General features: G+C 62.8%; 1 protein-coding gene across 6 annotated transcripts in view; it reads left to right on the top strand.

The window, feature by feature from the left end:
• The window catches only part of GSE1 (Gse1 coiled-coil protein), a 246,305-nt gene that overhangs the window by 178,977 nt on the left and 44,405 nt on the right, over nt 1-22,923 (top strand). Inside the window, exon 1 of one of the 6 annotated variants that reach the window (XM_030298102.1) lies at nt 19,336-19,465. The exons of the other annotated variants lie outside the window; for them this stretch is intronic. Coding sequence (XP_030153962.1) covers nt 19,459-19,465 — 7 coding nt within the window. The 5' untranslated portion in view covers nt 19,336-19,458. Of the gene's footprint in view, nt 1-19,335; nt 19,466-22,923 lie in introns of those variants that run through there. 6 annotated transcript variants of the gene reach the window in all.

Genomic DNA, 22,923 nt, shown 5'->3' with positions numbered 1-22,923 from the left:
CCGCCGCAGGACGTCCCCAAGGTGCAGTGGGGATAGATGGTGTGTGCACTGAGCGGCCCGGCAGCAAGGGCCCTCGCGACGGTGTTCTCGCGGGACAGGACAGACTCTAGAACCGGACCGAGGGTGAAGTGGCAGCTGAGTGTCCCTTGGGGGACAAGGCGGGGGCTTCAGGAAGGCCGGTGGGACAGACCCCTCGCCCTCGCCCTGGCGGTCGAGGCCACCGGAGACCCAGCTGGAGACGCCCGGGTCGCCTGTCCTTTCCACCCATCTCCAGGGGCCCCAGGTGTGGGTCTCACCTTCTGCCTTGTTCTCCCCAGTGTGTGAAGAGACATGAGGGCCACAGACCCCCCTGACATCCTGATGGTCTTTGGGTAGAGGGTCCGTTGCTGTCCTCACACCTTCAGGAGTGCACCCGACCCCAAAGTGCACGGTTCCCTCCGGGCTGCACCCGCTTTATTCCAGGGCTCCTGAAGGTACCCCAGGCGTGTGAATGTTTAGGCAGGGGTTCTCTGAACTTGCTCCCCTCGCCCCCCCCCCCCCCACCAACATTGAGGCTGAGACCCCTGACCCAGGAAGGGAGGGGGTGAAGACAGCCAGTTTAGACAAGGAGACAAGACGTTTGGGAGCCCAGGGTACCCTCCTTCTGCTCCCCCCTTTCCCTGAGGGCTCTCCGTCTTGGTGGGGAATTGGCCTTTTCCTGGAGAGAGCCATCCCTCTCCTGCGGCCTCGCTCGGTCGGGGTGCTGGGAGGGTCCTGGAGAGAGTCACAGGCGTGGGCAGCATTGGGGGACCTCCCCAGGGGCCTGGTGGGAGCTTCATGCCCTGGGCCCCGGGCTGGCTTCCACAGGGCTGAGCCAGTGGTGCCCGTGGCCTCCCGGCGGTCGGCAGGCTGAGCCGTCAGCACTCAGGCCTCACCAGGACCCCGCCTGCTGCTTTTGCACATTCACACTGTTCTTAGGAGCGGCGCGTCCTTCATTCGTTCTCCTGCATAAGTGAACAGCCAGGCTGCTCTCTCTAGGTGCTGGGGATTCATCCGTGAACAAAACAGACAGAAATCCTGCCCTCCCACAGCTTACCTTCCAGGGCAGCGCCGTCCCGTGTAATGTCTTACGCCGGTGGAATGTTCTAGATAGGTGATGCCCAAGTGGGTGGCCACCACTGACGTGTGGCTGTGGAGGACTTTGAAGCGCACCTGTCGTGATGAGGAACGAAGCTTTTTTTTTTCTTTTTAATTTAATTTTAATTTATTTTCAGTTTAGCGCCGGTGGCCAGTGGCCCCCCGCCCCTGGACGGTGCGCGGGACCTTCCGGAGTATTGGGGGGAGGGTTTGCCTTAAACACAGCGGGTGCAAAAATGTCACTCCACCGGAACGCCGCTTCTTCAGCACGGGGACCTTCTCTTCTGTCCGTTTTTATGTTGAACTTCCGGCCCAGAGCTTGACATTTCAGGGGCCGCTAACAGTTGTGGGAAGAATGAATGCATGGCAGTCCCAGCTCTGCCGTTTGCCAGCTGTGTGACCGCGGGCAACTTGGTTAACCTCTCTGTGCTTCAGTCAACGAGAATAATAGTGCTACTCCACGGGGTGGTTAGGCGGCTTTCGGCGGGGGAAACACCCAAAGCGTTGGGAGCAGGGTGTGGCTTGGGCACTCAGTAAGTGCTTCTGTCCACTGCTTTTATTAGTAATAGAGGAAACCAGCCCCGGGTGGTGGTTCCTGGGGCATTTCCACTGGCTGCTGGTTTCTCTCTTTGTCCCTCCTCCCTCCGCAGGGCCGTCTTGGGGAGACCTGGGCCACATTTGAATATTAGCGTCACCCCTGCTTTTAGACCTGTAAGGATTGGAGAAGTCATCTCTAGTTCCTTTGTTTGGAAACTCAGCCCAGAGACCCTAGTGACCTGGCTGGGATCACACAGCTCGCTTGGTCAGTCGGGGAACCGGGACCCATCCTGGGTGTCCCAGGTTCTGAACTAGCATTGTCCTTGTTGGTCGTCTACCCGAACAGACCTGTCCTCCCAGGGCAGCTCTGCCCACGGCCTGCCAGCAGTTGCTCGCCATGGGGCGGTGGCGGGGGTGGGGGCGGTCCGCTGGAGGGACAGGCTCTGGATCGGAGGGAAACACCCTCCCCCTCCAGCAAGGACGCTGTCCTGGCAGGCTGGGGGCTTGGAGGCTGACCTGGCCTACGCACATCTGGCCCTGCAGCCTCCCAGCAAGGCCACTTAGGCAAGTAACTTAACCTCCCTAAGCCTCAGTTTTCTAATCTGTGAAATGGGGCCACTGGTGCCTTGCCTCAGAGCTGGTGGTGAAGAATGAAAGAGTTTGCTGCAACCTGCTGGGCTGGGGCTGGGAAGTCACCGGTATCATAGGGCCTTGGATGGAGGCACTGAGGTCCCCCCCCCGTCCCTGCACCCCTCTGGATTGCCCAGCCACCTTCACAGCGCCTGGAGTGTGGCTGCCCACGGCCTCGGCACTTGGAGTCAGCCTGGGCCGTCCAGCTTGGCCTGCCGGTCGCCCTGGGGGTGCCTCCCCGCAGGGCTCAGGCTCGGCCACCCCTGGCCGTCTGCAGCTCCTGTGGGGACAGCTGCCCCGAGTCCCCTGTCCCGGGCCTGATGTCATCTCTGGGGGCAGCCTGGGGGCCTAAGCCGGGAGGTGCGGTTCCCACAGCCAGATCCCCTCCCGCCGCCCCTCCTTCCCTCCCCTACTCCCTCAGCCCCTTCTCCTCCATTCTCTCTCTCTCCCTCCTGCTCCCCCCACTGCCCGGCCCCTTAGCCTCCCCTCCCCCCCAGGCCCCTCTGCTCCCCCCGGGGGCTGCCCTGTGCCAGCTCCTGCCTGTGTGAATGTCTAATCTCCAATTTTATTCGCTGGGCTCCAGCCATTTGCATAATCTACATAGTCACCCTGGTTTTAATTGCCCACAACTCTGCAGAAAGATCATGTGGTTAAGTGGTAAATCATAATTAGATAAATAATTGGTTTGGCCACAGCAAGCTGCTTTTGTTACACCTGCCATCTGCTGGACCCGTTTTTTCTTCTGGCCAGAACAATGCGGTTCTGATGACGGAAGCATGCTGCTTCTCTCTTACGGGGGCGGGGGGCTGGGGAGGGCGGGCGGGCGGGGGCTTGAGTGGAGGGGCTCGGAAGCAGAGCCTGGAAAATTGCCCGGTTGCTGGGGTCCGCGCCTGGCCTGCGTCTCTCATTCGCCATTCATTACCCGGCTTGGTTAATGCATCAGAGTGGCAAATTTGACTTCTTTGCAGAAAAGGGAGGGAGGAGAGAGGCCCGGGGGGGAGGGAGGGAGGGATCCGGTGGGGGCTGCCCAAGGCCTGGCCCGCCCGCCTGTGGTTTGGCGCCGTGGCTCTGACAGGGCAGCGTCCCCCCTCCCCCCACCCCTGCTGCGGAGAGCCTGGGAGGCTGGCAGGGGCAGGTGGGCAGAGGTTAGAAGCTCACGTCTCTGCCCATCCATCCGCTCTTTGCTGGAAGCCCCATCTGTGAGCGCCGGAGCCTCCGGGGGAATTGGGGATCCTGGGCTGGCCGGGTCGCCTGGCCGGGGCCTTCTGCGGGGACGTCGCCGAGCCTCAGTCCCCAGACCATGGGGAGCTGCTCCGGACGGTCCTGCGTGCACTCATTCACGCCTGCACGCGTTCATTCGTGCAGCAAGCGTGGGATGGGCGTTTTCCTCCATTATGAGTTTGGGCTCCCGATTCACTCCACGGGTCACCCTCGCTGTGTGACTCGAGCACATTTCATGGCTGTTGCTTCATCTGTCGAACGGGGACCATAATTGTCCCTGCTGGTGGGCTTGTTGGGAGCATCAAAGGACGTGATATGGATAAAGTCTGCCAAGCGACCGCTGCACTAAGCAGGTCCTCGGTACCTGTGGCTGCTGAGGTGTGTGACTGCTAATTACAAAGGCTAATTAAGGGGACGGCCCTGGCGCTGCCCTCCGCTAGCGACACCGCCGCTAGCGACACCGCCGAGCAGAGTGTGCTAATGGAAGAGGCACCCAGTGTGGTGGGAAGGGGCCGCGGGGAGGGAGGGCAGGGGGCTTGCCCAGACCTGTGCCTCCCTGAGTCTGAGTCTGCTCCAGACAGACAAACACAGGCGCCCCCTCCCCTGCCCACAGGCCCCCCGGGGGGCCCCCTCCGCGACAGCGACAGCGCTCTCCCTGAAAGGACTTCCCCAAGCCTCGCTGGCCCTGCCAGGCTCTGGCATCCTGTCTTCTGAGGTTTGCATCAGGAGAGACCCAGGAAGCGTCCTTTCTCTGCGGGGGCTCAGCTTACAATTGTCCGCCTGACAAAAGGCAGCCTGAGAGCTCAAGGCCCCTTTCCCCAGGCGGAGACCTAGCCCCGGAGAGAGTGATAGGCCCGCCTCCCGGCTCAGAACCCCTGGGGCAGATGGCTGGGCCTGGTGTCATGATCTTACTGACCAGAAAACATTGGCGTCTTCCTTCCTGCAAACTCACAGATGACTGTTGGCAAAGCTCTGGACGCATTCTGGAATGGCAGATATTTTCTGTTTTTTCCATCCATCCGCCCATCCATTAAGCAACTTCCTCCCTCCCTCCCTCCCTTCCTTCCTTCCTTCCTTCCTCCCTCCTTTCCTCTCTCCCTCCCTCCCTTGCTTCCTCCCTCCCTTCCTTCCTCCCTCCCTCCCTCCCTCCCTCCCTCCCTCCCTTCCTTCCTTCCTCCTCCCTCCCTCCCTCCCTCCCTCCCTCCCTCCCTTGCTTCCTCCCTCCTTCCCTCTCTTCCTGCCTCCCTCCCTTCCTCCCTCCCTTCCATCTTTCCTCCCTTCCTTCTTCCCTTCCTCATCCCTCCCTCCCTCCTTCTATCCATCCATCTATCCACCCATCCATCCAATGCCCCTACACTTGTTCTAAAAGTGGGATCTTCTCTCTGGCAGATCCCGGGCTGCCTCACCTGCTGCTCTGTCACACCTCTGGGAGGGTTGCACCTGCTCTCCTGACCTCATCGTGGTGTCCCCTAAAGGGAGTGGGGCAGACCCCTTGCTCACTCGGGAAATGAGGTGTCAAAACGGCTTCCCAGTTAGGAGTGTTCTCAGACTCCTGTGATGTTTCCAGACCACGGTTTTCCTGGAGACGCCCTTGAGGGCAGGACTCTGCACTCACTACAGCTCTGTTCTTTGGGAAGCCCTCCATTCCGATATGCAGATGGTTTTCTCCATGAGCCTGCCACGTAACCTCTCAGACTGAATATCAACCTGTGGCTAGGAAAGTGGGTCATTTTTATATTCCGTGCCGTCCAGTACGGTAGCCAGTGCTCCATCTGGCTGTTTTCGATTTAATTTTCACATTTTAAATTAGATAAACTCAGGAGTGCCTGGGTGGCCCAGTCGGGTAAGCGTCTGACTTCTGCTCGGGTCGTGATCTTAGGGTTCGTGGGTTCAAGCCCCGCGTCGGGCTCTGGTGCTGACAGCTCGGGGCCTGCAGCCTGCTTCGGAATCTGTGTCTCCCTCTCTCTCTGCCCCTTCCCCGCTCGCCCTCTGTCTCTCTCTCTCTTTCAAAAATAAATAAATGTTAAAAAAAATTTTTTTTAAGTTAGGTAAAATCAAACAACATTAAAATTTCAGCTCCTTGGTCTCACTGGCCACATTTCAAGGGGTCAGTGGCCACACGTGGCTGGTGGCAACCGGCTAGGACAGCTCAGAGAACATTGCAGCCATCCAGAAAGTTCTGTTGGACAGCACCATCCTAAGCATAGTCACACATGCAGAGTCTTACCTGAAAGAGAGGCTGTCCTCAGTTGGTACTGGCCTCAGAACTTTCTGGATTCTCCCAGAAAGAGGGGGAAGTCCAAGCCCGGAATCAGATTTGAATTTTCATCCTGTCCTTGGTGCTGTGTCGCTTGAATCAGATCCCTGAACCTCTCTGGCGGATAGGGGTCAGATCTGGGGGGCGTTTGGAGGAGGGGGTGTTCTTGCGGTCTTTGGAACAGAGAGAGGAAAGGGAGACCTGGCGGGGCACAGATCTGGAATGCTCCCCAGGCTTGGGGACGACGTGTTGGTTAAGAACGTAATGTAAAAGTGTGTGACGCCCGGAGGGCTGTGGTCCCTCGTCCTGAACTCTGGACAGTGTCAGGGAGAGCGTTCACCCCTTCTGCAGAGACGGTCTGCAAGGAAAGATGTTTTTCTTTCCCCTCCCGGGCCTGTGTTCCGTCTCCTGTTCCTTCACTGTGTCACCTCTCAGAGAGCAGGCCGGACAAGGTGGCCCCGAGGCTCTTTGCTGCAGATTCCTGCCTTCTGTGTCCCATGGGCCACCCTGGGACTTGTCTGCCTCTCCCCGCTCTCCGCAGTGAAGGAGCCGCGGCCTGGTCGCCTGGGGGAGCGGTGAGAGTGCCCCCTGCCTTGGATCCCCCTCCTCCCCTCCCAGATAGCAGGCCTGGCTTTCACTGGGGTGCCCACACACCCCCAGAGAGCCTGACTCTCTAGTTCTGTGTCCCGCCTCCACATACGCACAGAGAAACCAACTTGGATCTTTCGGGAATTGCCGGGATAATTCACTCGTGCTAACGAAAGCACCGGCATTCCAAAGAGCTGAGTGGGGACACCTAATCCCCCTGGACCCCAGCTCCCTGGCCACCTCAGAGGAGCCAGGCCGAGGCCAGGGGACTGTCCCTCCCGGGGGTCGCCAGGCAGGGAAGGGGCTCCAAGCAGATGCTCTGGGCTGGGGCTTCTCCCCCAACAGCTGAGCGCCAGGGAGGGGTGGCCTGGTTGGCGGGAGCTTCGATTCTCCCAAAAGTTCTGTGCAGATGGGTTCGGGGGCACCAGCCCCCCCTGGTGTGCATGGGCAGTCCCGGAATGGAGCGAGAGGTGTGTGCACTGTGCCGGAGAGAGAGGCCGTGGGCGAATTGGGGTGACAGGGTGGGGGGTGGCTCCAGCAGCCACAGCGCCATGGGTGCCCCCCACACCCTCCTCCCTCCCACTCCCCCTAATTATTTTCCTCGGATGTTGTGAATTAAATCTAACAGTAACCACAGGAGACGGCTCCGGGTAAGGCCCGGCTCACATCTCCATGCGCCGATAGAAGTTGTTAAATGAATAATGTTGACTTACGCTGGGGACCCAATTCTCTCTGAATACAATTCCCCTTCGAGTTTCCAGGGAGCTTCGTGGAGAAAACGTAAAAATAATAAACACGTCTCCGTATCAGAGGTTGGTAATGCTGCTTTGAATTCTTTTGGGGGAGAGAGGCGGGGAAAAATAAGTTAAAATTAATTTTTAAAAGAGGATCACGCCCCAAGTCAGATGTCAGAGCAAGCTGGGACGCCGAGGTTCTGGAAGGGTGAGCCCCAGGGCTCCCTGCCCCCGCCACCTGCTGAAAATGTAGGTCCCTGGGCTCCACCCGGGACCCACCCCCCAAATCAGAAAGTGGGGGAGGTGCAAGGGGGGGGCGGTGCCCCCGGCAGCCTGCTTCCTGGGTGGGGGGTGGAGCTTGGAGGTCACAGGTTAATGGAGCAGTGGGCTGGGCCTTGAGGGCCACTTCCTGTGCAGGCGCTGCCCTGGCCAGCTGTGACAACAGGTGCTTGAATTTCACCTGTCTGGCTGTTCTGCGTCGCCGAGAGAAACCACACAGGCAGTGGAGGGGCTGGGAGAAACGCTTTGCATGGCCCCTCCCTCCCTGCCCCCCCCTCCTCTTAGACCCCGGCCAGATGTCACCTGCGAGAGAGGTGAGCTTGCCTGGCGTGGCCAGGGCCCTGAGACGCCGCTCTGTGCAGCAGAAGGGTGGCAGTTACCCCCTTACTCCTCCCCCGGGGACAGAGGGCCAGGCAGGGTCCCCCTGGGAGCATCTGAGGCGGAGACCGGGGCCCTGCTCGTGCACCCTGCACTTGGGGACGGCCTCCAGGTGTCGTGCCAACTGTTCCTCGCCCAGCCGCGTGCAGCCTGCCGGGGACACCGGGGTCACCTCGAACAGCGCGGCTTCCAGCGGGACCTGCTTGTAAGGCGCCACCCCGGGTTATTAGCGAACAGCAGTGGCCGCGCTCGCAGATGGGGTCAGGCGGCGTGGGGACTTTCCCAAGGTCAGGAAGCAATTTGCAGGCCGAGCCAGGAATAGAACTCCTGAGCTGGGCTGCGCTAACCCCTGGGCTCAAATTGCTAGCCAGGCAGGTCTGTTCGGGGAGCAGCGGGGAGCAGGCCTCGGGTCAGGAGGGAGCCGCCACGAGCCCTGTATGTGGGCCAAGGGGAGGGGCCGGGAGCTCTCATCCCTGGTGGACGCGGAAGGCCCACTCGGCTGTTGGCATCCATCCTGCAAGAGGAGGCCGGTTTGAACTCCGGCCTGCGGAGGTTGGTGTATGGCAGCTCGTGGCTGGGAAGGCTCTCGGGGCGCGCCTGTCTGTGTATTTCTTGTAAGAGCATCGGGAGTGTTGGAAAAAGCAACCGACAATCCAGCGTTTGTTTTCCTGGCGGCTCTTTGCAGAACGCTCCGGGTCGTCTTCCCGGCGGGGAGGGATCGGTGTGGCATCGGAGATGTGGCCTCTGCAACGGCTGATGGAAAAAACTGCATCCTAACAACTCCAGAAAGGCCCCGGCGTTCTAGCAAGAGAGGGTTCCGAGTGTACCTTCCGGGAGGTTCCCACGTTCTGTTTTTGGCTGGGTTTCTCTCGGGGCAGGAAGGATGCGCGCAGCCTTCGTTGCTGATAAAGGTTTGAGTCCTCCTAGGGGCTTTCTAATTTCCTTTAAATCAATTCGGCAAACGTTTATTTAAGAGCTGCACCCCGGGTAGGGGAAGGTCGACTTCCACTAGAGGGGGTTAGAGCCACGTCCAGGAAGGCTCCTTGGAGGAGGCGGAATTTAAGCCAGGGCCTGAGGGAAGAGGTAAGCTGTAAACTAGGGAGATTTGGGGAGGGCTGGGAAGGGTGCACCCCGCAGTGGGTGCTGCCTGAGCAAAGGTACGAGATGCTCTTTAGTCCGCATTAACCTGTGTGGAGAGGATCGGGGAACACGGCCAGGACAGGCAGGCGTGGTGGGGGCCTTGGGTGTGTAAAGAGACCATGTGAGACGCTTCCAGAATGGCCTGTGCAGGGGGTGGGGGTGGGAAATGTGGGGAGGAAGAGACACGGGTGCAGGGAGGGTGCTGGGTCACAGCGGGACGCCCAGGTTGAGAGTGGGGTGAGGCAGGGGAGGCTGCACGGCCTCTGGTGGGAGGCAGGGGTTCTGGGATGGGAGCATGGCGGACGGAGGCCAGAAGGGCCACGCAGGAGGGAAAGCCAAGTCCCGTCTTGGGGCACACAGGTGGAAATGGAGAGAGGTGACAGTGCACCAGTGCCTCCGACCTTCCGCCGGGGGCCCTGCGGACGCCTGGGCACCTCAGACACCGGGCGAAAAGCACCAGCAGCTTCCAACAGAGGAAATGACGCTTTCAACGTAATCCTCTCTCTTTGATTATTTCCAGTGGGGAGACCAAATTATAAGGACATAAATACGACAAGAGCTGGGGTGGGTGGCCAAGCCCTGGCATTGACCTATTGTCCCAGGCCGCTGGTGGGCAGCGGGGGCCGAGGCCGGGCCTGTGCTCTCTCTCTTCCGGCCTCGCTCGTCCAGTTGGCGGGCAGGAAGGGGGCACCTGGGGTTTGATTGTCCGGGAGACAGCTTGGGATTTTAATAACAGGCAGTAGATGAATTAATCCAGGAGTTTGTCAGGCGCTGACATCCTGAGAGGTGGGGAGAGGGGGCCGAGGGGGCGGGGGGGGGGGTGCAGGGCCGTGGGAGGGGAGGGTGAAGGTCTAGGCTCAGGGCCCCCGGTTCACCCCTGCTCAGCCTCCAAGCACTCCCCACACCTTAGCTGCTGCCAGGAGGGATTCGGCAGGCGGCGCGGAGGGGGAGGCTTGAAGGCACTGGGAGGAGGGGCAGGAGCACCACGCCAGCCACTGGGCCTACTGACCAGGAAGGTAGGGGTTTTCCCAACGAGAAGACGGCCGATTAATGTTTACAAAGAAGGCTTCTTCCCAAGAAGCTGTTGAGGGAACCACCCAGATTTCTGTGTCCGCTGGGTGTCGGGGGCGGAGCAGGAGGAACCGGGCCTCCGCAGCGGAAGGTGCGGGGGGTTATGGGGGCCGTCTCGCTGCCCTGCCTTAAGGGGCCACACTGGCCTCGGGTCAGGGGGCCGGGCTTGGAGGGCTCCCCCGCCACCAGTGACCCCCGGCCCTGCCCACATCACGGCCGGCCGCTTTCCGGCCAGGTGTGGCCAGGTGGCAGGAGCCCGGCTCTGCGACAGGCGTCTGCCTTTCCCCATCAGGACCTCCCCCTGGAGCCGAAGGACTGTTGTGGGGCAGGACAGGGCACTGTGAGCCCCCCCACCTGGAGGGCTCAGAGGTCAGGGCTGCAGAGACAGCACTGAATGTGTCTGTGTGAGGGGTGGGAGCCTGCGGGGGCAAAATGCCCAGGAGACGGGCGCCTGGGGGGCTCTGTCGGTTAAGTGTCCGACTCCGGCTCGGGTCACGATGTCACGGGTCATGGGTTCGAGCCCCGCGTCGGGCTCCGTGCTGACAGCTCGGAGCCCGGAGCCTGCTTCCGATTCTGTGTCTCCCTCTGTCTCTGCCCCTCCCCCATTCGTGCTGTGTCTCTCTTTCCCTCAAGATACCAACATTTGAAAAAACTTGGTTTTAAAATAAGCTCGAACAGCACTGGCTTCTCTTGAATCGCAGTGTGACCGGGAGTTTCCAGGGGACGCTCGTGTTCAGGCCTCTCCGAAAACCGGCCCTGCTGGCCCTGCCCCGGGGGACGAGCAAGGGGGCTTCAGCCCGGATCTTATTTTAAAATGGAGGTAGAGGGGCGCCTGGGTGGCTCAGTCGGTTAAGCGTCCGACTTGGGCTCAGGTCACGATCTCGCGGTCCGTGAGTTCGAGCCCCGCGTCGGGCTCTGTGCTGACAGGTCAGAGCCTGGAGCCTGTTTCCGATTCTGTGTCTCCCTCTCTCTCTCACCCTCCCCCGTTCATGTTCTGTCTCTCTCTGTCTCAAAAATAAATAAAACGGTAAAAAAATAAAAAATGAAAAATAAATAAAATTGAGGTAGAATTCGCGTAACATAAAATTAATGATTTTCCCCTCCCTCCCTCCCTCCCTCCCTCCCTCCTTCCTTCCCTCCTTCCTTCCTTCCTTCCTTCCTTCCTTCCTTCCTTCCTTCCTTCCTTCCTTCCTTCCTTCCTTCCTTCCTTTTCGAGAAAGCGAGCTGGGGAGGGGCAGAGAGAATCCCAAGCAGGTTCCGCACTGTCAGCTCGGAGCCCGATTCGGGGTTCCATCCCACGAACCGTGAGATCACGACCTGAGCCGCAGTCAAAAGTCAGATGCTCTACCAACCGAGCCACCCAGCCGTCCCCAGACGAACCATTTTAAACTGAACCACTCAGGCATTCAGTACGTTCACGAAATTGTACAACCACCACCTCTGTCTTGGTGCAAAACGTTTTTTTCGCTTCCCCGGAAGGAAACCTTGTCCTCCTTAGCACGCGCTCCTACCCCTCCCCTAGCCCCCAAGTCTCCCCCGCGTTGTGCCTCGTGTCAGTATTTCACCCTTTTTATGACCGAGTAATATTCTACCGCGTGGCCAGGACCTGGGGTTTTTTAAATCCACGTATCATTTGATGGGCACTCAGGTTGTTTCCAGGTTCCGGCCACGAATGAATACCGTTCGTGGACAGGGTTGTGCGGACGTGCGTTCCCACGCACCGCGCCTTGGAACCTGTGTCAGGACGCCACGTCTCTGTATGGCTAAGCCATGTTTGTTTATCCCCTCATCTGTGGCGGGGGGGGGAGACGTTCCGGTGGGTCGGGTGACTTTTAAAGACGCATCTCTGAGAAGGAGGTTCCGACTAGGCGCCACCAACATTTAAAAAACGACGAAACCAAGGGCCAGTCTCCCCCCTTCTGACTCTTCTGCAGACCCTGCAGGAGGACAGTGCCCGAGTATTTGACTCCTGGAGGCCTCTTCCTGCGTATGGGCAAAGGAAGGGATGTTCCTGCCAGGATGTGCAACAGCGACCCCCCCACCCCCACCCCCGTACTGGTGCAGTCGCCTGCCTGGCCTCCCTGCCCATCTGAGAAGCGCTTCCTCGTGAAACCGAACGGGAGCGCGTCTGTTGAGCTGCAACTGTGTCCCAGGCACCGTGCGAGGCTCTTTCTGGTTTATGTTCTCGTGGGAGGCCTCACGAGAGCCGTGGGAAGGGTTGTGTTGCTCGCCCGACAACAGCAGGCAAAATTAGGGTGAGGTGGCGATGTGCCCAGCCAGGCGGGGGTCGCCCAGGCTTATTTAGGCCAGTGTCTCTGGCCTCAGACCCTCTGTCCCCACGCGCACGTCCCTCCGAATGCCAGCATGTGCTTGGCGGCAGCTTGCTCTTTGGACGACCATCGAATGAGGTCGGTGCAAAGATGCCCAGTGATTTTATGCTTAGGACGAGGCGGCGGGAAAATCTGTGGAGGGTGTGGAAGCAGGTAAGTGGCTCCAGAGGGTGGTGCCCTGGGGAGAAGAGGGAGATGGGTGAAGCCGAAAGACAGCTGGTCTGGGGCCTTGAATGCCGAGCCAGGACGCTGCTGGCCCAGGAGTCCAGACGGTGCCGCTGGGACTGTGTTCTCCTGATGGGGGCGAGTGGCCGGTGAGGATTTTGCTTAATGGGCCTTGCTGGCCACCACTGTGGGCCGTGCCCCCCACCCCCTGCCCGGAAGTTTCCGCGCCTGCCCTGGGAGGCAGAGTCTGGGAGCTCGCGCGTGTCCCACAGCGCAGGCCCGCCAGGTAGATGGGATTCGGGGATTCTGAGTGCTCTGCGATTTCATAAAAGCCTGCTAAAATAAGACCACTCAGGAACATATTCTCTCCTGCTTTACATCACAAATGTTGACAGTAGGAAAATGTGGCCAGGTTTCTCTCAGATATGAAAAATGGGAAGTAGGCGAGCCAGGAAATGAAACCCAGCCCCCCTACCCCAGACAGCAGCGTGGAGGAGGGGGCGCCCTGGAAAGCGGGGTGATGTCTCTGTGCGTCCACTTCCTCACCCAGACGATAAGGCGGCGCCACCCCCACAGGGCTCCGAATGCTGAAGGGGTCGAGTGCCCTCACCCAGCCGTGCCCTAAAGGTGTTGGGAGTCGGGAGGCGCTGGGCCACCGTGGGGCGGGGAGGGGGGGGACTCCTTGCAAACTGTCTTTTTCCGGAAGCTGCAGCCTGGGGGCCGTTTTCCTCCCTCCTCCAGGGGGCAGGGGGGAGAGACTGGTCGTGGAGGGGAGCCCAGGCTCTGCCCAGGTGGCCGGGGGGGATGGGCAGCGGTTCAGGCGGGCCCACCCTGAGGGTGGGGGACCCCGGCCCGGCAGGCTGAGCTGGGAAAGGAATTGCAGAGCCCCCAGATGGGGGTGGAGCCAAGGAGGTTTGTGCGTGACCCCGTGGGAGGGCCACCCGGGCGATCCTTGTCCCGAATGGCATCTTGCAGGTACTGGGTGCGGGGTGGGGGTGGGGGTGGGGGTGGGGGGCGGGGGTCACCAGTGGCAGAAAAGCCTCTGCGGGCCCCCGGGAGTCGCTGCCCCCTTCCGTCTCCCACCCCCTCTCCGCCCGCGTTGGCCTGGCCCCGCCGTATAAAGTTTAAAGGTTTTAAATGCAAATATTTCTCTTTTATAGATGCCAGCTGTCTCCAGAGAGCGCGTTTGCTCGCAGCTCAACTTTATTGTCCAATTAGCTTCCCATATCTGGGTCCCGGAGAGCCCGGGGGCCGGGGGAGGGGGGCACGGCTCCCGCGGCGGGGCCGGAGCTGGAGGCCGCCCCCAGGGGACCGTGTGTGTGGGGGGGGGGGGGGGGGGGGGGGGTGGACGGGCGGGGGTGGGGGGGCGCCTTTCAGAGGCCGGGCCGGGCGAGGCGGGAGCAGGGGCGGGGGCCGTTCGTGGCAGGGGTGTGCTTTTCTTATTTAGAAGGAATAAAGGCAGCCCGCCCCGCGCCCACTGGCTTCCTTTTAGTCCCTCTCGAGTGTCCCCTCCCCGCCCGCTTCCCCGCCGCCCGGCGGCTTCCCCATTCACCGGGGCTCGGCGGCGCTCACAAAGCGAGGCAATTAGAATTGAAAATCTATGCAAAACAGCTGTTAACTGATTGTAAGGGAGTGCAGCTGTGTGCCGAGTGCAGCTTGGAGGCTGGCGGAAGGGCAGGAAGTGCTGGGGCAGCCCGGGGTTAAGAGGCAAACTCCCGTCACCTCGTCCGAGGGAGCCGTCTAGGCCTTAACCCTTGCTGCTCCCCTGCAGGTGACCTTGGCTACCGCGGGGCCGGCCGCGGGGGCGTGGGGGCGGGGTCGGCCCCCGGCCCCGCCCCCCTCCCAGCCGGCCCCGCCTTCCGCAGGACCCACGGCTGGAGAGGGAGGGCGGGGCGCTCTCGCCCATTCCACCACCCCACCCCGCCCCCCCCCCCCCCGTCGCCGCCCTCTCCCTCCGTTTACCGGTTCAACAGATCTGCGCGATGTCGGAACGCGCAGGGCGTGCCAGGGGGCTGGGGCTGTGTCGCCGCGGCTGTCCTTCTGCCCTCCAGGCCGCCGTGCGGGGGAGGGGAAGGAGCCCGGGGGCTCGCGAGGCCCAGACTCCCCCTCTCCCGGCCTGCCAAGGGATGCTCCCTCCTGGCCCACGGGGTTGCTCCGTGGAGTGAGTGGCCTGGGGATCTGTGTTTCTCACGGACCCCCCCGCCCCCACCACCACCCCTTCACATTGTCTGAGACCCACTGCACTGTGGGACTCAGCGCCCGGAGGGATGAATTCCAGAGGCAGGGAAGGGAAAAGCCTTCTGGAAAGAGATAAGATTTGAGTCCAGCTTTGAAGAGGGAGAGGTGCTCTGGGCCGTGCTGGCTGGAAGGAGAAAGAGAACTTCTGTAGATCAGCGGTGGGGGTCTGGTCGCTGGGCTGGAAGTGGTGCCTGGGCAGACCTTTGCTGCTCCCGGTGGGGCCCCACCCACGCAGGTGACACCCTTGGGCTCGTCCCCTTGGGGAGGGTGGGCCACTCCAGCTGAGCTGCTGCACAGGTCCCCAGGTGTCAGGCTGTGCGTGATGGGTCCCCCACCCCCCAGGGGTGGCTGCAGCAGGTAATTGTTACAAACGGCTGCCGGGTACAGGCAGACAGCCCGGGTCTGGTTCAGGCCTGGATCGAATTTGTGTACCCTAGGCAAGTTAATTAACCTCTGGTCTCCTAGCCAGGCTTTGTAATGGAGGTCACCCGGTCCACCTCAAAAGGCCCAGGCTGAGCTGTCTTGGCACGTGTTGGGTGTTTGGTAAACGGCAGAAGCCATATCCCCTTCCCACCCACGACGACGACGTCCGGGTCCCTGATGCTTATTTGCCGATAAAGGTGCCGAATGAGGTGGCTGCGGCCATGTGACAGTGATGGTGTCCTTGTGTGCTGGGAGCACCTGATCGGGGCAGAGGGCACTGTTAAAGTGCTTGAGCGTCCCGCTGGCCCCACAAGGACACAGGATGACAAGGACCAGGACTGTGGGATTCCCTCCGTGGTGCCAAGGGCCCGTCACAGACCAGGGGCTGGCACCTGTGCTGGGACCCGGTGGGAAGCAGTCCCTGCTAGTGCCCACACTCCTGGGAACTTCACCTGGCCCAGGTAGGTGCCCTTGCGGTGGTGGTGGGTTGAGTAGCCGACCACCTCCTGCCTTCTCCATTCTGCGCTGTCCTGAAGCGACCCCCCCCCCCCGCCCCGACAGCACTTTGGCACCGATGTTTGTCGCCTGGTCTCTGAGGGCAGCTGAGGGCTGGCCTGGCACTTTCAGTTTTGTTTCCTGGAGGGCGCTGGCACTTGGTGCGTTTGTTGACTGACTGAATGCCCACCATGGTGGTTAGAGGCACCCCTTTCTTTCCAGCCCATCCCTCTGTGCCTCTCCATCACGGACCTCCTCCTCAGTTCCTAGCCTCAGGTGGTAGGCAGGTTTAAGAGGTGCCCGGGGCTTGTCCTCGACGGAGGGTTTTTCATCTTTTTGGCCATGCAGACTTCACAGGCTCCAGGAGGCCGGGCTGGATCTGCAGGGATCCATCTTGCAGGGGCTCCGAGCCCGGGGAGGGCGGTAGGAACCCTGCTTTCTGCACCACGAGGCACAGTTGAGATTGGCAGGGGGCTGACGGTGCAGGGAAGCATGCACCCGCATCCTGTCGCCCCTGGCACGTAGGAAGCAGAACCCTGGTGCAGGGTAGGGGGCAGGTGTCCCAGCTCAGGGAGCTGTCCCCACGTTGGCCCCCCGTAGGACTGGCCCTGGCACCTTGCCCTTTTACCCCGAACCTTTTGTCTCTGCCTTCTGTTTCCCAGCAAATGGGAAGGAGGGAGGGGAGGTCCTGGGAGGCAGAGCGGTGGGAGCTGCTGAGGAGGAAAGAGAAAGAACGCGCCTTGGAGGGAAATGGAGGGCCGCCAGCCTGAGCCCCGAGTGGCGGGAAATTAGGAGTCAAGCTACAAACCTCGTTAGCGAGGAACGCGGGCTGCAGGAGAGCAATTCCCACCCTTAAACTCGGAGGCCGTGCTCCCGGATTACTAATTTCCTCGAGCTGGGCGCGCTGACAGTGAGTGTCATCCGTCTACCCCCACCCCCCTGCCAGCCCGCCTGGCGGCCGCCAGCACAACTAAACCGACGCGCACTCCGCCGGCTCGTTGCTGCCCCCCGGTGGTCGCTGGGGTTCCCTGCAGCGCCCCCCCACCCCCCACCCCCCTGCCTCCGCGGCGGTGCCGGGCTGGGGAGGAGACTCCAGGTGTGAGCGGCTCCCCTTGCACCAGGGCCCGCGTGACCTTGAGCAACTCTCGGCCTCAGCTTCCTCATCTGTGAAACGGGACCGGACCACCCGTCTCGCAATCCAGTGGAACCAGATGTCTACACGGGATGGATCCTCCAACTCGAAACATGAGCCAAATGATAACCTGAGTGGCGACCCCACCACTTTTTGCCTAGCTGTCGTGGGCCTCTTCAAACGGGTGGAAGAACCTGGGCCGCCTTCCTCACAGGGCCTCCCAGGGTTGAAGGGAAAAAGCGGGTGCTGGGTGTCCGGCCCGGCAGGAGGTATTTGGAGGCCGGCCTGGAGGGCCTGGAAGGGCCAGCTGGGAGGAGCCTCCCCGGCCAGGTGCGAGATGCTCATTTGCATGTGATTCCCCTCCCCTCCCCACCTCCCCCGCAGCCTGAAATTCAGGTGGGAAAGCGTTGGAGCAGCCCCAGAGGTTTTTAATTTTGTTTTTGAGGCCCTAGGCTTGTCGCCGAGCTCTCTCCTGACTCCTCCCTCCCCTGCCCCCGCCGGTGTGTCCCGGCGGGGACGGACGCTTCCCCTCCCCCCGCGCTCTGGCCGCCGGGGCCGCGGTGAATCTGCCGGCCACTGCTGGGCGTACATGACCGGAGGCCGCGCTGCGGAGATACCGTGCGGTGCGGTGCGTAAGGCGTCGGGCGGAGGCCGAGGCCCGCAGGAGGCCGGTGGTGCAGGGGAAGCGCCCCTCCCGCGCGGTGTGAGGGCCGGCCGGCGCCCGCAGGTAGGAGCCAGTAACGGCCCCCCGGCCCGGCCTCGCGGGTCCGTTTCCCTTTTCGTTTGTGGTCGGCTCGGAGCCTTGTGCAAGGCGGGGGGCGGGGGCGCGACCCGTGTGCGCCCCCACTCCGTGTGCCCCTGCTGGCGCGAAGTCGAAGGTGGAGCAGGGGAGCGGGTGGCTTGGGGGCGCCCGTCGGGGCCCTGCCCCTCGGCCCGCAGCGGGCACATAGGCGGGTTCGGCTCCCCGCTGGCGCGGGCCCCGAATGCTCCAGGCCCGCCAGCGTCATCTGGAACAGATGGATGGGGGGTGGCAGGCGCCCAGCGCTCCCTCCCATCGCAATCCGGGCTGGCGCGGGGAGGGAGAGAGAGGGAGGGAGGGAGGGAGGAAGGCGGGGGAGGCTGGGCCCGCGGGGCGGCAGCGTGCGCGCCTGCCAAGCGCGGCGCGGGCATGTCCCGGGGCAGGTTTGGGGCTGGCTGAAGCGCGGGCTGGCACCTGGGTCCGAAAGTTGAAACCCGCCGCGCGGCGCTGGGGTGGGGGTCCCGCTTTGCCTCCGGGCTCAGAAGTATGAAAGCTGTAGATTAGAGACTTTTCAAAAGGGAACGTACAGGGAGAGACCCTGGGGCATCGCAACACTGCCGGGAGCTTGGGACGCGCGCGGGGTCAGACCCCGGGGCGCCGGAAAGCGCCGGGGCCAGGGGCGTTGGGCGCGGCGTGCCCCATTAACCCGGCGCTTCCTGGAGACGCAGGCGGCGCGGGGGTGGGCTACAGGCTCCGGGTCTGCGCCCAACGCCGGTGGGGGCGGGGCGGAGCGGGGGTGGGCTTGGGGGCAGGAAGGCTGGGGCCCGCAGTCCTTCGCCTAGCCGCCTGTGGGTGCCCAGGAATTTCAGGACGCTCCCTGAGTCATTCCAGTCTGTCAAGTGCCTGGGTGAGGTAGGGTGGGAGGGGGGGGTGCCAGGAATGGGGAGGCGCTGCGCTGGGGCCCGAGGCCCAGTGGGTCTTGCCAGTTTCTGGAGGCGGGCGGCCTCGCCTCTGACCGCAACCCCAGCTACTTAATGATCCCGCTGGTGGAGCGGCGCCTCCGTGGACTCCCCAGCCTCTGAGACGTGGGTTCTTGAAAGAACTGCCCCTTGGCCCGGCGTGTGGCCTTCCCAAAAGTTACTTCTAACAACGGGAGGGGGCAGTTCCTAGAATTTGGGCACGGGAAGGCGCCGAGGCCCGAAGTGTTCACATTCAACCCTTTCAAGTTGTGGCTGTTAGGTCACGAATCTGGAGGGGCGGTCGGGAGGATAAAGCGCACGGCCTATCTTGTGTTGCCCTCACCCCACCCTGCGCCGCCGCCAACAGGCTCACCGGCTCCAAGAACGTTCTCCTCCCAGAGGCCTCCAGACCATGAGTGTATCCGCTCTTTATTGGGCTTGCTGTGTGCCAGACACTGTTGTAGGCACTGGGGACGCGGTGGTCACGAGACCTGCTAGGGCTCTGCTGGCGTGGCGGTCATGTTGGAACTGACCGCCCCCTACTTGTGCAATTAAGTGGCGGGCCTCGGACACTAGTGTATCTGGGACCCCTGAGCGGTCGAGCCAGGGGCCCCCCGGGAGCCTGAGGGTGGCACTTCCCCTACCTGCTAGTGTCCTCGACTCACCTGGCCGGTGAGGCCGGGGAGGGGCGTGTGCCCGCGCGAGTGTACCCGGGCGCCCGTCCGTGCGCGCGCGCGCGTGTGTGTGTTTGCGGCTGAAACCCGACACCTCCCGCTGGCTGAGGTCAGGGAGCCTGGAGCGAGCCAGTGGCCCGGGAGTGGGCGGCGTTGCGCTTGGGTGTGTCCTCGGCGGCGGCGACAGCAGCAGGTGTTTCTTGGCCGGGGCCCCGGAAGCTCCACCTCCCCAGCGGCCCGAGCCGCCGCCACCGCCGCCGCGCAGCCCGGGGTGAGATAAGCAGTTTAGACAAACACTGGGCGACGGTGGCTCCAGCATGTGTCAGCCGAGGCGGAGCTGCGGGGCCCTGGCATGAAAGGTGAGCGCGCCGCGCTAGGCGGGGGCGGGCGGGAAGGGGGGGGGGTGGTCTCCGCAACCCCCCTCCCCAGTCCACCGCGTCTGCTCCTCCAAGTTCGCGGGTTCCGCGGGGTTGGCTGCCAACGGCTCCTGGTCAACTTCCCCCGGAGTGCGAGCGGCGATAAGAGCCGAGCGGGCGGGCAGGCGACCAAAGGCCCCCCCGCCCGCACGGGTCGGAACCAGGGCGGCCTGGCCCGGGGCGGGGACGCAGGCCGCCGCGGGGCTCGGGCTCGGGCTCGGTGGCCGCTCCCGGGGAGGGGCGTGTAAGGGTGCACGCAGCGGGGGGAGGAGGACGGGAAGCTAGGGGGCTCTGGGCGAGCTGTCGACGCTCCGGAGCCGGGGCAAAAACTTTGCGGCGGTGGCGGGAGCGAGGGGGGCGGCCGTGCGCCCCCACGGCAGGTGCCGGCGGCGGCTGGAAGGGGGGGGGGCGGAGCTCGCGGACTGGGGACTCGCGGTTAGGGTTTTTGTCTTGCTCCCCTCCCCCTCCCCTTGGTGCGGGGGAGACCGCCGGGAGGGCGGAGCTGCAGGCTCCCGGGTCTCCGACCCCCACACTCTGCTTCCCAAGGGCCCGCCCCGGGCTCCGCTGCTCCCCCCTCCCGCCCCCCCCCCCCGCGTTGGAGCGGTGCCCCTGCCCCTCCTCCTGCCGAAGATGGCTGCCCCAGCCTCGGAGGTGGGAGGGTGGTTGCATCCGCCGCCCCCCACTCTCGAGCTGCCCTTTCTCCCTCCCCAGCCCTTCCTGCTCCGCCTGGATGCGCCTCCCCGCCCCCAGCCCTCCCGGGCCCGCGGCCGCGCTGATGGGCGGCGAGTGGCCCGACCGAGTGGAGCCGATTCAATTATATTGCAGCACCAGAGACACCTCCTCGGCCGCCCGCCCGCCTCTCCAGCAGGCTAATTAAATTCCCTTCGTGGAGGCGGAGCGGGAGTTGGGCTCGCCCTCCGCGGCGGCTCCGGGTGGGGAACCAGTGGACCACTTGAGAAGTGTGCAGTGGAGGCTCCCAGCGCAGGTCGTGGGGAGAAGGGGCGTTCTCGGGACTGGGGGGAGAGATGCCTCGGGCACCTCCTCCAACCAGCTCGCTGGGTCCGGGAGACCCCTTGCGGGAGCGCCGGCTATAAGTTTTGAGGGCCGAGTGCCGGGTGGGGAAGCCGCGCCCCCCCCCACCCCACCCCAAGCTGGCCCCCAGCTGGGTGGTGACTACCAGCCGGGAGTTGAGTCGATTTGGCCGTTGTTTTGTAAACTAGCCTTTGTCAGTGGAGTGCATCTAAAATACATTAAACCCTTGTTAACCCCTGCGGTGCCTTATCTGGGGCCCACACAGGTTGGGGTTTGGAAACAAAAAGCGAGACCACCAGATGAAAAAAAGGACTCCTTTTGTGAAGGCCCCGGAACAAAGGCTCAGCTACTCTGGGTGGGAACCTCCCGGCCTAAGCCGATTTCCAGGAGGCGGAGATGGTGGGCCAGAAGGTCCTGGTGGGGTGCTTGGCCTGGTTGGCTGGCTGGCCCCTCTCCCCGGGGGACTCTGTGCCGCCCCCCCCCCCCCGCCGCCGCAGACTGGAAAGCGGAGCGGGGGTGGGGAACCCCGGGTCAGCAGCCTGTTTATGGGTCTCCGTCAGTGTTACTTAAGCTTGGGGCACGTAAAAGTTGCTCACCCTGTGTTTACGGGCCGTCTCCACCGGCGGGGACGGCGGAACCTGAGGCACAGGCTGCCGCCTGACTCAGCCGGGCCACGCCACAGGTGAGGGGGCCCAGGGCGCAGGCTCCGACCCGGCCGGCCGTGTGTCATCCCTGCTGCCCTGCTGTGCCGGGAGTCTCCACCCCGCCCAGGTGGACGCGGAAGCGAGCAGGGCTGGCTCTGCAGAAGCCTGCGCCGATCTCAGTAGCCTGTGTCCACATGGTCCTGACCCCTGGGTGAAGTGTTGGGGGGAGGGGGTGCTGATGGCCCGCGCTGGGTCGGCTTTGTCACTTCGTGTTGAGGCAAGAGTAGGAACACTGCGAGAAAGGCAAGGTGGGGGCAGCTGGAGCCGGCGGGGTTTTGACACCTGGGAGTTGGCTTTCTGTGAACCCTTGGGAGCCTGAGTCCGGAGCTGGTGAGAGAGCAGCCCCGCCTGCGGAGGAGGGCCGGGGAGAGGGGTTGTGGGGCCTGTCCTGGTTCCAGGCCCCGTCCCCTCTGCGGGGCCAGACTCCAAACAAGGCAGCAAGGGCTGCCCTCTGGTGCAGGCCCTGACCTGTCGGGGACGGCTTTCAGGATCCTGGCTTGTCAAAGTTGCGAAGGGTTTATATAGATCCCCTAGCTTGGTTTTCTAAGCTTGCCGAGTGGCCCGGTGTCCCCGAACCCAGCTAGGCCACAGCCTCTGGGTTCCTGCCCTAGGCTAAAGAATGCTCGGAGTTCCCCAGGTGATTCTGCTGTGCAGACTGGGGCGCAGAACCGGTCCCCGGAGGGGTGAGCAAGCAGAGGGGCTTGGAGGCCAGCACCAGAGCTCACAGCTAGAAGAGGACCCCTCTGGACCCTCCGGTGGCCTGCACAAAAGTGTCGCCTCGGGCAGCCCTCTGGCCGCCAATGACTTCCCCGTCTTTGGGGAAGTTCAGGGGCTTCAGGTCCGATAGAGCCTTGTGGTTTCAAAGCAGAAGGCGCCTGCCCCTGGGCTCTGTCCGCATCTCCCACCGGAGGCACCAGAGCAAAGTCTACGCAGCGCCACTCGGTGGCAGACCTGAGTCCTGCACCTCCAAACTTGAGCCCTCCCCAGCTCCCCTGAGTTCCTAAGTGCCCTTGACCCTTGGGCAGGTGCTGTTCTCCTTTCCTGCTCTGGAGAAGGAGGGGCCTCTGGGCTCTGCGTCCCTACCTGAGGGGTGGGTGCTGGTGGCTCCTACTTTTCCAGAAGAATGCAGGCAAGACCTGCCTGCTACCTCTCTTCTTGCCCCAGGGACTCGCAGGGGCTTGCGGAGTCAGCCAGCAAGGCCGGTTTTTCCTGGCCCCGTCTGAAGGCTTGGAATTCCCAGCTTGGGTTACTCGACGTCCACACTGGGCTGGGAGCACGTTAATTATCTTTGTTATGGCAACACAAGCTCGCTGCCTGTCCCTCCCCCCCCCTCCGGTGTGCCGGGAGAGCTGTTTTTTAACCTGCAGGGATCCGTGTTTCAGGTGACATTTCAGCTTGGCCGCTGTGCGTTCATTCCCCGCCTCTCTCGGAGCGCAGCGTGGCCCCCCCCTCCCCCCAGCTGCCAGCTTCACTTCCCCACACTGGCCCTTCTCCCGGCCGAGGCCACAGGCGGCGGGAGGTGACGTTTCAGAGTGTCCCTGTCAATGAGAATTTATTGAGCGCCTCCTATGAACCCAGCCGGCGCTCGCCCGCTGGGAGGTGTGGGGACAGATAACACAGGAGCGGCCCTTTGCACACCTGCCAAAACTCAAGCCAGGGGCCTTT

This window comes from Lynx canadensis, chromosome E2, assembly GCF_007474595.2.
Source record: "Lynx canadensis isolate LIC74 chromosome E2, mLynCan4.pri.v2, whole genome shotgun sequence".
Lineage (NCBI taxonomy): Eukaryota > Metazoa > Chordata > Mammalia > Carnivora > Felidae > Lynx > Lynx canadensis.
This window is presented reverse-complemented; position numbering and strand designations above follow the sequence as displayed.